This window comes from Aythya marila (assembly GCF_965140915.1).
Source record: "Aythya marila genome assembly, chromosome: 1".
NCBI classification, from domain to species: domain Eukaryota; kingdom Metazoa; phylum Chordata; class Aves; order Anseriformes; family Anatidae; genus Aythya; species Aythya marila.
The window spans coordinates 168,375,499-168,391,733 of NC_139042.1; the positions used below are offsets into that span (position 1 = coordinate 168,375,499).

Below are 16,235 nucleotides of genomic sequence, written 5' to 3' on the forward strand. Positions count from 1 at the left end.
TTTGATTTTTGGTTCAAACTTAAAATACTATTGCCTATTGAGGTTTTGCCTCTCCTTTTTATCCCTAAATGATTTCCCACTTACAAAGATTCTGATTTGCAATTAGCAAAGTAACATGTCCACATATAATCTCTGTTCATTGCTACATTCAGATGTAATTTGCAGAACAGCTACTTGATCAGATGCCTCATATTAGCTGATTTATTTTTATAATACCTAGCAATTTAAAAAGAGTTTCTAATATGCTATTTTGAACTTACAATACATGGTTGGAAAGTTGCAAGACTGTCAACAGCTCAATGGCTATTCTTGACTACATCGTGCATGTTCATTTTTAAAAGAAAATTGTTATAATGGCCATAACCAGGGCAAAAATATTACACAGATACAGTCAATTGACTTCAGAATACTGAACAATGTGGCTGCAAATGAGCTTTGTACATTTAATAACACTATATTTTAAGTTCAGGTTGTTGGTGTGCTTAAATAACAAAGCCAGCACAAGATGTATTTTAGCTTACTTTTACTTTCTACACTGGAGACATATTTCCATATCCTGACCAGTTGTGAAGAAAACAACTGTCATTGTATTCAGCATAATGTTCTGCCAGTGGAATTCACCAATTTGAAAAAGAGAACTGAAATATAAAGAACTGCATAGAATAGCATCTATTTTATTATTATGGATGCATGGGTATGTATATATGATGTTAGAACAAAAGGAGATTCATACTGCAGCTTTCTGTAGCAGATATGTTATTCTGTGACTAAAAAGACTTTTTATTTCCTCTGCTATCACCCCTGCTTTCAAAGCTCTCATCTGAAGCGATAAAACACAACCCAGCTGTGAATTTTACTGTTTTTATTTATTAAAATTGTCTTTTCCTTACACAGCCATGTTTAAAAGTGAAATAGCAATGGCAGTCTGGTAAGAATTTTTCTGTGCAGTTAACAGACTAAAACCACAATTTATTTCAACATCATTTATACATATATACATATATACATACACCCAGTCATCTCTAGCTTCCTGCTTTCTGAGCGTGTGTGTCTGGACACACACACACACAAACAAACACATGTTCAAGAACAAAAATAAAGCACATCTAAACATTTCTGGATTTAGAGAGTTCCTTCTTTTGAATGTCTACCAAATTACACAAAATTACTGTATGCTGTCCATTCAAAATACGTAGAATACATAAACTACACTGTGAGTCAAAACAAACAAAAAACAAACAAATAAACAAAAAGAGCTTGTCACTGGCTGCAGTAAAATCCTGTGTACTTCATTAAGCATGCTTCAGCATAGCTAGATTTTTTCCAGGTAAAATGTTTGTCATGTCTATCTTAATTACCTACTTCTAGTTGCTACCCCTGTCCCTTTGGACCCAATTATGAATGGGCTTCTGATTCAATGGTGATCTAATCCTTGTTAATTAAGATGACTGCATTGAATTCACCATGGCTCTTTGGATGAAATAATGACTACAAATCTTTTCTTCAGTTGTGTGCATCCTGTTAAGTTATGCCTGCATTTGGTGTCCTTGCTAAGCTTGGGCATCAATCTAAGTATAGCTGTGTAGCTCCTCAAAAGAGATAATCTTCAAATAGCTTACTTTGGTTCTTTTAAGTGGAATACTTTGTTGAAATACTTTATTTGTTATTATATTTTATAGAAGGAATAATTACCATTCTTTCCACTGCTCACATAGGTCTCAAAAACAGTTATCACTGTTCAAATGCAAATGAACCAAAGCTTGACAATTGCTGTTTAAATAAAGAACAATTAGGAAGAACGATAGTAACACTAGGCCACTTGCAGTATCTAACTGGGGAATAGTTCAACTGTTGGCAATAAAAGGGGATAGGCAAAGGGAAGGAGAGAGAGAAAGAGGGGGACATGAAGAGAGAGAGGGAAAGGGAGTGGGAGAGGTAGAGGGACTATATATCTCTTACGTTGAAGATGTTGTAGCTTTCTGTGCGGTCCAGTAATTTATCTAGAGGATAAAGAGCTCGGCTGGCAGCATGCCAAGGCAGAAAATCCTTCTCCTCTGAAAGGTATCTGATAATCTCCAAAGGAATATTCTGAGGCAAATAACCAGCTCTGCACAATAAACGAAGTTAGTATTAAATTGATTTTGCAGGAGATACATGATAAGGCAAAAATGACTTCCTTTTTTTTTTTTTCCAAATGAAATTAAAAGGCAGAAAAACATGATAAACTCATCACACTGTAATGACATAAAAGTCAATCTTATAAAAAACAGCAACACAGTCTCTCATGCGAGCATACCAACTGGATGAAGGAAGGCATGAACACACATGAAAGTAAACTAGACAAAGTATCCCTAATTTATATAGATTCTAGTAGCAATAAAATATACGAATGATGAAGTAACTGACTTTATACTGAAAAAAAAAAAAAAAAAAAAAAGAAGGTGTTGTTTTGCTAATATATAAGAAAGAAAGCAATCTGCATAAAATCAACAACCCGAGGCATTTTGTTTCAGAGAACATTTCAACTGGCCAGAGGCAAGTGGGAAGATCTAATAGTGAAAAAGCATCCTTTAGCTTCATAGTTTTCTTCCGTTCTCCTTTCTCCTTCATAGCTGCTTTGTCTTCTAGCCATTTTGGAATAATTTACTTTATTAAACTAAAATAGTATCCAATGACATTGTTTTTGTTAAGAATGTTTCAGCACTTTCCATATAAGCTATGTTTTTCCATATGTTTATAAATCAATCTGCTAGAATTTTGTCCTATTCTTTTACTGGAAGAAAACACCTCTCCCTGCAAGGAAGAGTTCAGCAGGGTTTCAAGAAGGTTTCTAAAACAAATAGCTTTACAAGTAAAGTGCAATACAGACACAAGCATTTGGAAGCTGCTTTTTAGAACTAAGTACTGGAAACATCAAGTTTTAGGATTTGCACTCATTTTCTTTTTCAAAACAGCGTTTTTTCTTAACTATACAGGTTGCAGACACAAAGTGTAACCCTGTGGGTGTGAACTTGCCAGAAACACACCGATCTATTCTTCTCCTGATACATGTGTTTAAATCCCAGAGGAGTTTTCTACCTGCCTAGACAGAAGATAATGATTTTGTTTCATTAAACACTTAAAATCAGGAAGTTGGATTCCACCAGCTTCAAATTAACATAGGCTACAGTATAATATATCTTCACAGACTATTGTTGTCATTGTTGGTTGCCAATGGTCCCCTTAATTTCTATCACTGCCTAGGGAAAAAGATGCATACTTCGAATGCTTAGTACAGCAAACAAAGAATTATTATAGAAACATATAGATTATTATAGAAATAAACTATGATTAGATAAATCCTGATCTCAGCTGTAACAGCATAAAAGAACTACCAAGCTAAAATCTTTGAAATAGACTGCTCTTTTTGGTATGGCTCAAATCCACAGTTTCCTTGCAAACTGCACCACTTCCATGCAAGTCATTGTGATTCTTGCTTTCTCAGACGGATTATGTCCTTTTCCCTTTGAATTCTTGGGAAAGATGTGAGTTCATGTATCAATTTTCAAAATGATCTATCCCCTGTCCTCGTGATTACCCACTCTTGGGTATGCTTCATATCATCTTTGTCCCCATTTTGTCAGCAAGGCTGTTCTAAGGTCCAGTTACAGCACAGACTCAAGCAGGAAAAATAAGATCACTTGGGGAGTTCACAGAGTTGCTCAGGAACTGAGCAGATGTGAAATAAGAATGGAGCTGTCAGAGTGGGTAGTGGACAGAGTTCAATGAGTGTGAAGTTAGAGAAAGTGAGAGGAATTATTTTGTTTTTATAGGCCTTTGTTATTTCTGAATCAGCAGAATATCATCAAGGTGAATCCTAGGTCTTATTACTTTGTATAACTATAGAAAATGGAGCCAGAAGCAAGCTGGATCGACTGCAGATAGAAATACCTTGGGAAAAATGTTCACAAATAGATAAACTAGCTTAAAGTTGCATATATGTAATTATGCATTTTGTTATTATAGCTACTGATAATTTGATTACCTTGAGAAAGTGTGGAGCGAGGAACAAGAGGAATGGCTCTAGGAACATGCTGCTTAAGGAATAAACAGATGAATGTTTATTGTGGCTGTGCTAATGGACATTTAGTATCATATTTAAAATAAGTCTCTCTATACTAAGCACATAAGAGGAATCATCACTGCAAAACAACCAGATTTATTTTTGCTTTAAGTTTAACTTCTTCATAAAGAAACGTAAGAAATTAACTCAAAGAGATCTTTTACTTATTCATGAGCTTTGGCCTTCCTAATCACTTTTATAATTGTGATTCTTTGTGATGCTACTCATCCTGTTCACGATGGAAACTGCTGCTCTCATCACCTCACTGTTTCTAACTTCCAAATTTATCAAGTTATGGCAAAGACTGAGCTATTCTTGTTTCCTCCTGAACTTCCTTAATTTCTGTATTTGACTCCTAAAGAACACTTACACATGATATCACTGAAATCCACTCCTCAGATCAACAGAATCAATCCTGAGGGCTGGGTCAGGGATGAAAGGAGGTCCTTGTAGATTACAATTATAAGAAACAGCAGCAACTTTCCCAACAAGGGAAAAAAAGATAATTTCACTGTCATAAAATTGTCTGCTATTACTTACTCAAAGGTATGCAGAAAATAAACTAAGTTAAGCTTTGTACATATTCCACACATGCAGCTTGATTTATCAGTCTTTTCCAACAATGACACTGGAAGGTCAGTTACAGAAATCCTTTTTTTCCTTGTGTCTTTTTGGCTATCAATCATATTGCTATCTTTAAAGTTCAGCAAAAAATACCATCAGATATTGTCTGCAAAAGTCCAAATATGCCAGAGCTCGCGCTAAGAGATGAGGTTCTCCTCCTGCCTAGCCATCTCAGAGGAAAACTGAAATATTGTCTGTCACTCAGGGAATAACTGATTATAAGCTATACCAAAACCATGTAACAAACATAAATACTACAAAAACATTGTGATGACACATCTTATGACTGGTCTGAGACAATCATATTGTTTCTCCCAGTATGTATCAAGCAGCCATCTGAGAATCTTAGCAAGAACATATCTGCAACCAAAATTCTGCACAGGAATCTGGGATAGCCATGGAAAGTATGCAGCATATAAAATACGCAATCCAACCGCTGTTGATTTATAAACAGTGGCTGAATGAAAAGCAATGTTCAGGTTAAGCATTTCTCAAGTGCAGGTTAAAGACTTTACAAAACTTCACATACAGCACCTAGAATGAAATGGTTGAAAGCAACCTTAAGAACTCACTTAGTACATTCCCTAACCAGTGTAGATTCATATCAATGCCATTTCTGACAGAAATTTGTCTGACTTGTAGGCATCTAGGAATGAATATCATAGGAGCATTATAATTTCAGTACTCCTCTTCCCACAGGCATGGTAATAATATTCTAATTCTAGCCCTTCTCCCAGTACGTATTCATGGAAGAGTACTAGCAGATCCATGTACATATCCTAAAATTAAATGATATTTATGCAGCTTCATTATAAAATATAAAAAGCTGGGGTCTTTATTTTAGATTAGAGGTTTTTTACTGGCATCACTGGTCACATAGAAATGAACCCATGCTTAGAAAAGAGTCTGTACAAGCAATCTCTCCTTCATACTGAGCTTTTTAAAAGAACACGTCTACAAAAAGAAAATTTAATCAAAATGATTACATTTGAGAACCATGGCTGTTTTATTACTTTCTATATAATCGTTCTTATTCTTCTGTTTACCATTATGTCAATCTCTCTGTAGCCACTGTTAACACATGAGAACTTTAACATCAGTAAGAAACATGGCAAAACATAAGGTTCATTTTATCATCTGTGTTCCTGGATTTCAGTCACCTGCTGAACTAAATGGGAGAAAAAGAACACAGGCAAGTAAAGAGATTTGTTTTAGTTACTAGACAAATTATCTCTAGACAAACATCCTGGCCCAGCAGGTTTTTCATGTTTAAAGAGGCTGCTGACAAAATGTGGTGAAAAGGTTATTCCCCATTTTTATGATAAGGGCAGAGGCAGATAAAGACCTCTCAAAAGTAATATATATATAAAGTGGAGTAGGACATTATATAATATCATAAGCACCAACCCTTTAACAAGCTAGTATTCTGCTTACACCAAAGAAACTGCTACAGTTGCCGTTGCTATAAAGAAAAGAGGCAATGAGCAGAAAGTACTGAATGTGGCAATGAAATATCCCTCACAAAGAATTCCCACTAAAAATCCCACACCAATCAAAAATAATCTTTAAATTACATGAGCTGTTAATGAGTCAGATAAAAGCTAGAGATCTAGATTATATTATGAAACATCAGTGTGTATTCAGCTGCATTCTGACCTTGATTTGTTCTTTACACTGAGCCACAGAACTTATGGACAGATCCCAGCACATTCATTTTCCCCTTAGGGACAAAGTACCAAATGGTAGTGTAATTGCCAAGGGAAAATTATTACTCTGTTCTGAATTATTTCTATCATAAATCCAGCACAAGTCAAACAGACTCTGTCACAAAAACGACAGGGTTGCCATACAGTGATGAGAGTCCTATATACAAGTGCACCATAAATCCCTTAGTCCCACCACCCAACAAAGTCATTATAAGTCATGTGTTTAAATCAAAATTAGAAAATCCACACTGGCAGCAAACTGATAGACATTGTTGAAACAATGGAAATGAGGTGATTTACTTGCCACTGATTTAAAACTCACACTGCATCGTCTGTTTCCTATGAAATGTGTAAAGCATGACTAGCTTTCTGTTTGGGTAATTTCAAAGGGGGTAAAGCAGCTCTTCAAAACATAGATATGCAATTCAGATTAACATGAGTTCTGTTTCTGTGCATGCACAATATATGAATAATTAGATATACTCATTAACCCACAAAGTTAATGAGCTTATCCCACAGTTTTAAATAAGTTGGATTCTTATGCATTGACTCATTCTTTTACCTTTATGGTTAAGTGTGTGAATTAGACTAAGTCACAGAGAAACTTAACTGTATTTGGCTTTTTCTAACCCTACTCATTTCTTCTGGAAGTACTGAGGACTAGGGCCCCTGTTGATGTATTCAGGATATATTTTCCCACATTGCTTTAACAGCAATGCTGTAGCAAATCCGATATGTTGAACCCAGACACAGAAAACAAGCTTTCAGCAAGGCAACTCAAGCAACAGGTAAGTAAACTCCTGAAGTCATGTATGTCACCTTCCACTTAGAATCATAGAATCATTAGGGTTGAAAAAGACCTTCAAGATCATCTGGTCCTACCATCACCCTACTACAAATGTCATCCACTAAACCACGTCCCTAAACACCAGGTCCAACCTTTCCTTGACCACTCCCAGGGATGGTGATTCCACCACTTCCCTGGGCAACCTGTTCCAATGCATGACTGCTCTTTCTGAGAAGAAACGTCTCACTTCTACAAGTCTGGAAATTCAAAGATTAAAAACTTAAGATGCCTGCCATTCATATTCAGGAAAGAAAGACGGAAAAATAATGCTTTCTCATAATGAGAAATCTGTAACAAAGTCTCAGGGAACTTGAGTGTAAAAGCCTGATCTACCTCATCTTCCACTCTCAAAGTTGGGCTGACCTAGGTCCAGATAAAGACTCTGCTTTTCTAAGGCATCCAGAGTGACTTAATGGAGGTATTATTATTTGTAACAGCTGTAGACTTCCACATAACTAGTACAGGAATGCACATCTGCATTTTCATAAGTATAACAGGACCATTTGGCTAACAAGCCCATTTTAAGTGCTAAATTTAACCAGCATTCAACCTCTCCAACATCAAAGGATTCAGAGTATGACAGTTTTAAGTGAAGCATGCTTATTATTATGTTTTCTTACATGCAAAATATCTGAGGACTCTTCAAGTGACATTTAGCTTCACACAAGAGCATTTTAAGCATCCTTCATAGAACAGTTCAAATTCATTGCAATTATCAGAGTAATCACATGGTTTAAATTATCTTGCATAGATTTAGACTTGCCAAATAAGCAAAGGCTAATGTTAATTTTAATTAATCACCTCTTTTAAAAAAGGGAAAAAAAAAACAAAAAAAAAAAAAAAACAAAAAAAAAAACACCCAAACCTTTAAAAACTGGCAGTTGCAAAAATACAACAAAAATTTTCCTTAAACTGGGTTTAGTAGCTCTCCTTTCCTCTTCTTTCCCATAGAGAAAAAAAAAAAAAAAAAGGAACTAAAACAGATGAAGAATGCAAGATGAAAAGGAATGATATTAGTGTTTAAAATTAAGATTAAATTGGGTAATGAAGTTGGGTAATGTCATGTTTTTCATTATTGCCAAACTGATTTTGATTTTGATTTTGCCAAACTGAGTCACTCACTTAAATTAACTGGTGAAATCTGAATGTATTTCAGGGAGCTAGTAGGGGTCAATTTCACATGATTCAGTTATTAAAAGTATTATCTATTTTCTTTTGTGATGATTTTTTGGGAGGGGCAGAATGAAACAGCCCTTCTACTCCTTAAGTTTTCAGTGAGCAATGATGTCTATAAGAGTATGTTTGAGCAAACTCAGAATTGAGTTTATTATTAAGCACTATACTTTTTCATATCTCCTTTCCTTTCCTTTCCTTTTTCCTCTCCTCTCCTCTCCTTTCCTTTCCAAAAAAAGCCCCCAAAACAACAACAAACCCAAACCAACCTTCTCCTTATTCTTTAAACCCCAGGTGTAGAGTATTGACATTCAGGCAAAAACACCTGACAATTCAGCTACTTGCAGCAACATCATTTCTCTAACTATTAGCTGATCTTATTTCTCGACATCAAAAGCCAAATTTTGGTAGCAAAGATCAATAACCCTATTTGAACCACTGACAGTATTGATGCCAAAAAACAGCAGGGGGATTACCACCATTTACACTGAAGCAATTGCTGGCCAGTGGGACTCACAACTCTGGTTATCCTGCAATTAAACCTCTAACTTTTATGCTTCCATATAATATCCAAAATTATTACTGATAAATATGAGGATTTATTTTCTTGAAGTTGCTGGTGCAAATATGGGCATATCAGAATTAAACCATGGAGCTGAAGTGATGTTCATTGTAGTTTTCCTTCTCCAGAGGTTAAGATTTCATTTATTGTAGCATTTGAAGTCTTCCAACATATCTAAGATAATTGGTTCCATGTTACAATTGATTGTATTACTCGAAGTCTTGTTCATTGTAATGTCAGGAAAAGTCAAGGTATTCAAGGCCCCATTTAAAATGTTGGGTCTAGATAATAAGTAGCAACAACAGCGAGAGTTCTCATCTGGCCTAATTGCTGTACTTCAAAATGTTTCCGAATTTCAGCAGCCATATCCAGGGTTGTTGACCTTATTTGACTTGGCTTATTCATAAACCCAACAGTCATATAGTGTCCATTTAAATGAATAAAGTGTGCAGTTTAACCCCAACCCTCATTATTACTCCTGGTAGCATTTGCTGATAATTCAACATATACAAAAAACAGATATGTTAAGCAGCTCCCTTAATTAGTGCCTCTGAGTACTAGTTAATGGAGTGAGTATTAGATCAATAGTTTATATCATGCTTGATTAATAGTGGTATAGATTTACTATTTTAATAAATGAGGCCTCAACAAAATTGTTTCAGCAGATGACACAGAAACTCTTTTTCACTGTCACAAATTGTGGTGGTGGTTCAACGCACAAGCAATTGATTTAGATACTGCTTCCTACAAGAGTTGTTGTATTTTCTTTGACATAAATACTCTCTCAATGGGCCATAGCAGCTGTGCCTTTTTTAAAGGAAATAGAAAGCCACAAATATTTTAAGGTAGCCATCATTCATTCCATATGCTGCATGTCAGTCCATATGTTCTGTGACATATCACAGCCTTGATATCTGCTTTACATGGAGATATACATTTCAGCTTATGTTTGCATATGTTCATAAAAGAAGAATCAAAGTGACTCTTGACAGTAAGCATACGAAAAATTTTGCTATCGAAGTCATGTATCATTTGTGTCTGATTCTGTTGTGTAGTTAAGAGCAGTGAAGCAAATTGTACAACACATTTCAGGGATGCACTGGTGCTGAGAGAACATTCTGGACATAAAAAATCTACTAAGAGCAGGGAAAGAATCTGAATTTATGTATCAAAAGGTAGGTTGACACTGCCTTTTCCCTTATCCTCAGACTTTGGCTTTCTAGAGTTAGCAGAACTCAGAACTTGGAAAGAAGCGAGTCAAGAACTCATTAGAGGAAGGAAAACACTTACTATAACTCATCACATACCTGCATCAGACTCCTGATTTTGGCCTGCTGAATAAAATTCTGAAAGAGAGGAACTTTCATGAAAGCTATCTGAAGAAGGAAGCTGCTTAGTTCACAGATAATTCTGAAGGTATGCTTTTGTCTTTGCTTATTTCTGACATAGCTGTCTGTGTTTGTGAAGTCTACAGGCACAGGTTTTACTGTCCTAAGAAAAATCTTAATCTGTAGAGACTACAGCTTCTTCTCTCCCCTAATCTGTGACAGGAAACAGACAGCACTGCAAAATAGCCAGGCTGTTTCCTATGCTGCCCATAAGAACAGTCTTCACTCATATCTACTAATTCTCCCACCCACTTCCTCAAAGATGGAGTCACTGTCAGAGTGATAGAGATACTGAGCTATGTTTTTCACTGCATTCCAGACTTTCTCTCCTATTCTCTGGTTTCCAAAGCAGGCTCACAGAACTGAATGCCACGAAGAAGCAACAAAGACTTATGTGGACACAGAAGCATCCCTGGAGAAGAATAATTATTTAAGAATACCACTTCAGCTGCCAGACATGATTGCAGAGCTGCTTTCCACCTTCTGTCAACAGTCCTGGTCAACTAGAGATGTCCCTGATGACTGGAAACTTGCTAGTGTGACACCCATCGATAAGAAAGCTCATAAGGAGAAACCAGGGCACCTACAGGTCTGTCAGCCTGACCTTGGTGCCAGAGAAGGTTATAGAATAGATATTGGGAAATTTTTCTTCTCAGAAAGGGTATTTAGCATTGGAACAGGTTGCCCAGGGAAGTGGTGGAGTCACCATGCCTGGGAGTGTCTAAGGAAAGGGTAGATGTGGTACTTAGGGACATGGTTTGGTAGGCGATATTCCAATATTAGCAGTAGGTGGACAGTTGGACTAAGTGATCTTGAAGGTCTTTTCCAACCTTAATGATTCTATGACTTCTCATTAATCCAGTTAAGAAATACGGTGGGGAAATATGCAAAACCTATTGTCAGATATTGTCTTTGGCCTTTGTTAATGTGTAACCAATGAGTTTAGTCTTGGCATGTTCCACGCTGTCGTTAGGCCTGTGACTCAAAAGGGAACAGTCACGAAAATCTGAGCACCCAAAGAACTCCACCACAGACTCTTCATGGTAGAACAGAAGGCAAGATAATGATCAACAGCAAGGAAGAATGTCGGCATCAAAACCTTGTTTCTGAGAAACTGGCATGCAGACCAAGCACCTATCACCTTAACACAGTAAGTGCCTATGGCAGAGGCAGAAACAAGGGGTATTAGATATACATTAGTGTTCAAGAGACAAAAGGGATTCTTCCAGAACAGCAATAACTATTTTAGATGAAAGTAAAATAAGTATCCACAATCACATCTAATCATCTGATTCAATACTGATTAACACTGAGTACAAACCAGATGTATTTCTTTGACATAATATTGGATTAATTCAACATGTTTAACGAGTGGTGTTGAATATGAAGATTTAGAGTCCAGCAAGGAAGAATTAGGGAACTAGAACTAGACACAAGACTGCTAACCTCAAGAGGGTAATTTATCTTATCCCATGTTATGTGCCTTTGAGAGGTTCTGAGTGTTATTTGTCTCCATTATCTGTCAGTGCCATGCAAGGTGACAAGCTCAGATGTACAAGTCTACCTTTGGGACACCTAAAGTAAAGTGTGAAGCATTCCACCTCACATATTCGCTAACACCCTACCCCAAGGAATGAGAAAGACATGAGAAGCTGACAACATTATTCACACTCTCATGAAACCGTAGGATCTTTCTTATTTCCTGTGACACTGTTTATTGGAGCTCTCTGAACTACCTTTATTAAAGCTTAGAAGAGATACACAGTTCCATTCATCTTCTCTTTATCAGTCTACCATCAATACATTCCATTTGCTACAATCAACTTAGTTTCAAATTGTTCTGAAATCCTTTACAAAACATTCTAAATAGATAAAGGATCTTCAAGAAGCAGGGAAGAGAGAGCACCAAGATTCTGTTCTTGCTCAAGAATTTTGGGAACGTATTTCCGTAAGCTATGTTACTGCCAAGGCTACAGCACTCTGGATCTGCAGAGTGTATGCACGTACTACAGCCGAGAACAGAATTTTGTTTAAAAGTCTGAAAAACAAACAAGCTTGCGAGAATTCAAACACAGTGGGCAAACCACTGCTTTCTTTTGTTATTATTCTGCTCAACCCTGCTTGATTAATTTTATGGAACCAAAATGCACCAAGAAAGAAGAAGGAATATATTTACATATAAAATGGGCAAAAGTTTAGGAAATTATAGAGCTTAATATATTCCTTGGAGGTAACCATTCATTTATGTTTATTTTAGAGAAATCATTATACTGGACAATAAAAAGGATAGCAAACATTTTGAAAGAATAAAATCTCCAAAATAAATAATATTCTTTCAGCTTTCTCCATAATCATTGTTATTAAATTTTACTAAAAATAAGATCTGTACTTGTTTCATAAACAAAATCAATTAGCATTAATGTATAGGAATATCATATCAAGACTTACCATATTAGGACACTGGAAGAACTGAGTCAAACCTTTCTGCTGTGGAATGGACATTATCTGTATCAAGTTCAACAACACACTAGGGAGTACTTCAGAAATCTCTATGAAGGATGGGGTGTTTTGAAGAAATACGGTCTATTTAATACAGTAACAAGAACTGCTTATGTTGGAAATTGTTTTTAAAAGGACAAGTGTGGATTTAAGAAGTTATGTTTTCATTTATGCATTATTTTATTACTGAAAATAATACGTAGGTGTTAAAATGAAAGTATATATTCCACAGTTCTCTCTCTCAACTCATGTACATACATTTATAGTGGTAGACAAGATGATAACCTATCAGTACCACTAGGGACCACATCAGAGGACACAATTACCCTTTAAAACAGCCAGTCTTCTCTGAAGTCAGTCTAAACTACCAATTACTACCTCTGTGATAGGTCAATACGGTTACTCACTTTTTCTCATGTAGCAGTCAGAGACAATTGCCTGTTTTTAATCTCCCCACCATGTAACATTATACTGGGAGGGAGAAATGCATTCTGTGCCTTGGACATAAGATAGAATCACCACTACATCCACAAGACTAGTAACATCCAAAGAATGGTACTGCTCTGACAAAAAGCAAAATGATTTTATGAACTGTGCTTTGCAGCCAAGAGGGGAAAGCTAGGCTGCCTTTAGGCTAATGGTGGCCTTTTGAACATGGACTTTTTGAGGAAACTGAAAGGCTCTGTGTCATTTTGATAGCCCTCAGAGCTTGTTTTTGGGATGCTGCTGTGCATCTGTCACAGCAGAGCTGCTGTGCTGTACTGCAGCATCAGCGTGCGACTCTCCACTGCTTGTCCCCACAAGAGTTTTCACATGTACTTTCATACTCCCAGAAGTTCAGGTGCTCTGCTCTCAAGGTCTGCCCCAAAACTCTTCTAACAGACTCTCAATGCTTCTCTAGTCCTGCTCATGGTAAGGAGCAGAGAAAAAAGTAGGTCTGTCCCTGGTCTGTCTTTGCCTGGGAGAGAGGAAATGAAAAGAAAAAAAATGCCAAACACTTCTTAGAAAGGTACCATACAGCTAGCCAGCCAATTAGAGTATCTTAAACATAACTATACTCAAGTATAGTTACTTTTTGTTTTTATTATTATTTCTTTAGAAAGATGATAGATGAAGTAAAAAAAAAAAAAAAAAAAAAAGAAAGGATTAAGAACAGTATACTCTAGTATCTGCCACTTTTAGGCAAATCCACATATCCTATTGCTACTCTTTGAATACTAACTGTATTTTTTAACTATTTGCAAATATGTGTTTCTACTTCTCTAGATCCCTCCTTCAACCAAATCTGTCACACACAGACCTGCTTGTAAGGCAGTACTACTAACAGGAGTCAGAGGTTTAAAAGAAGCAGGAACCTATCTGTGCATCCCTGCTAGAAGAATATTTCTGCTTATGCAATATCTACATATACAAATGGGTCTATAGTGTAAATATTTAGCTCAACTACTTTTTCCACGGTGTATGAGTAACAAATGCAGTAGCCATCCACTGCAATTCATCATTAACAGAAGAAAGTTAAGTTTTTACAACATGAAATTTTGCAAAAAAACTTACAGTGTTCCGGCATAGTTACCTGTGAAAAAGCAGCAGGATCCAATATCCATAAAACAGCTTTGGAAAGTATGTATGAAAACATGTTTCTTATCTAATGTCTGGTGTTTTTTTTTGGTAGAAAAACTTGGCCAGACTATGCAGGTTGGGCCTTTAATCAAGACCTTGCCGTTATGCTTTATGAAGAATACATCCTAGAGCTCAGTACTGACTGAGAAGAAAAACACCTACCTACAGGAATCAGCTTAAGAAACAGGTTTTTTCAGTGCCTAGATTTTCTGTAAAGCCAAGCCACATATGACTGCATTCAGTTCATGAAGAAGAAAGCCACATACTGATTTTGCATAACTGCAAATTATTTCAGTTTTATTAGACATAAAGCAGCTCTGAGTTGCAAAAAAAAAAAAAAAAAAAAAAAAAAAAAGGAACAGACTGTTACCTGACTGAACATGCATTAGTTCTTTCAACAGTCTAGGTATTTCAGAATATTCTGCAGTATTCTACTAGCCAAGGACTACCTGGGTCACTGAAATGATAACCTATTTATAACTCTGTAACGTTGCCAGGCAGAGGACCTGGGAGTGATGGTTGACAGTCGGCTGAATATGAGCCAGCAGTGTGCTCAGGTGGCCAAGAAGGCCAACGGCATCCTGGCTTGTATTAGGAACAGCGTGACCAGCAGGGCTAGGGAGGTGATCGTCCCCCTGTACTCAGCTCTGGTGAGGCCGCACCTCGAGTACTGTGTTCAGTTTTGGGCCCCTCGCTACAAGAAGGACATCGAGGTGCTTGAGCGGGTGCAGAGAAGGGCGACAAAGCTGGTGAGGGGCCTGGAGAACAAGTCCTACGAGGAGCGGCTGAGGGAGCTGGGCTTGTTCAGCCTGGAGAAGAGGAGGCTCAGGGGTGACCTTATCGCTCTTTTTAGGTACCTCAAGGGAGGCTGTAGCGAGGTGGGGGTTGGCCTGTTCTCCCACGTGCCTGGTGACAGGACGAGGGGGAATGGGTTTAAGTTGAGCCAGGGGAGTTTTAGGTTAGATGTTAGGAAGAACTTCTTCACTGAAAGGGTTGTGAGGCACTGGAACAGGCTGCCCAGGGAAGTGGTGGAGTCACCATCCCTGGAAGTCTTCAAAAGACGTTTAGATGTAGAGCTTAGGGATATGGTTTAGTGGAGGGCTGTTAGCGTTAGGTTGGAGGTTGGACTCGATGACCTTGAGGTCTCTTCCAACCTAGGAAATTCTGTGATTCTGTGATTCAATGGGAAGAGGATACAAGGCAAGAATGAAAGGCAGTGCAAAAAGCAAAAGGGGTCTCTTTCTCTCCCTGTCATACCTCCTTCTATACTACATCTCCGGGCTATTAAGTAAGGACTAATCACTAGTTTATGTCATATATTCAGGCTAGCACAGGCAGCAGAAACAGAGTGGTAGGGCACAAAACTGTTTTTTACTGCAGTGAAGCTGGAAAATCACTGAGCCATAATTTCTGCGTGACATTGTGCCTGAATCTCAAAAATCTCTGGTGACCATTTCTAGTGAAATGTACCTCAGTACTGCCAATTCTTGCAAGCCCCTGCTCAAATATGCCTATAAATACACTAGCAAATGGAAAAGCCAGTAACATCTGGAATTCTTTTCACACAGCCTTTGACATCATAGTGTTTTACTGATGCAGTGTTCCCAGGGACCTCAACAATCTCAAAATTTGAAAAGTTCCACTACTTTCTTCTCATTCTTCACTTTGACGACCAACATATTGGATGTATCGACTTCAAAACAGGAATGATTTC

At 37.2% G+C, this 16,235-nt stretch overlaps 1 protein-coding gene across 1 annotated transcript in view; it reads right to left on the minus strand.

Annotated features, from left to right (window-relative positions):
* The window catches only part of TRHDE (thyrotropin releasing hormone degrading enzyme), a gene marked incomplete at its 3' end in the record, with an annotated part of 202,467 nt that overhangs the window by 22,300 nt on the left and 163,932 nt on the right, over positions 1-16,235 (minus strand). The window contains exon 13 of the mRNA XM_082784741.1: positions 1,960-2,107. Within this exon, the coding sequence (XP_082640867.1) occupies positions 1,960-2,107 (148 nt within the window). The remainder of the gene's footprint in view (positions 1-1,959; positions 2,108-16,235) is intronic.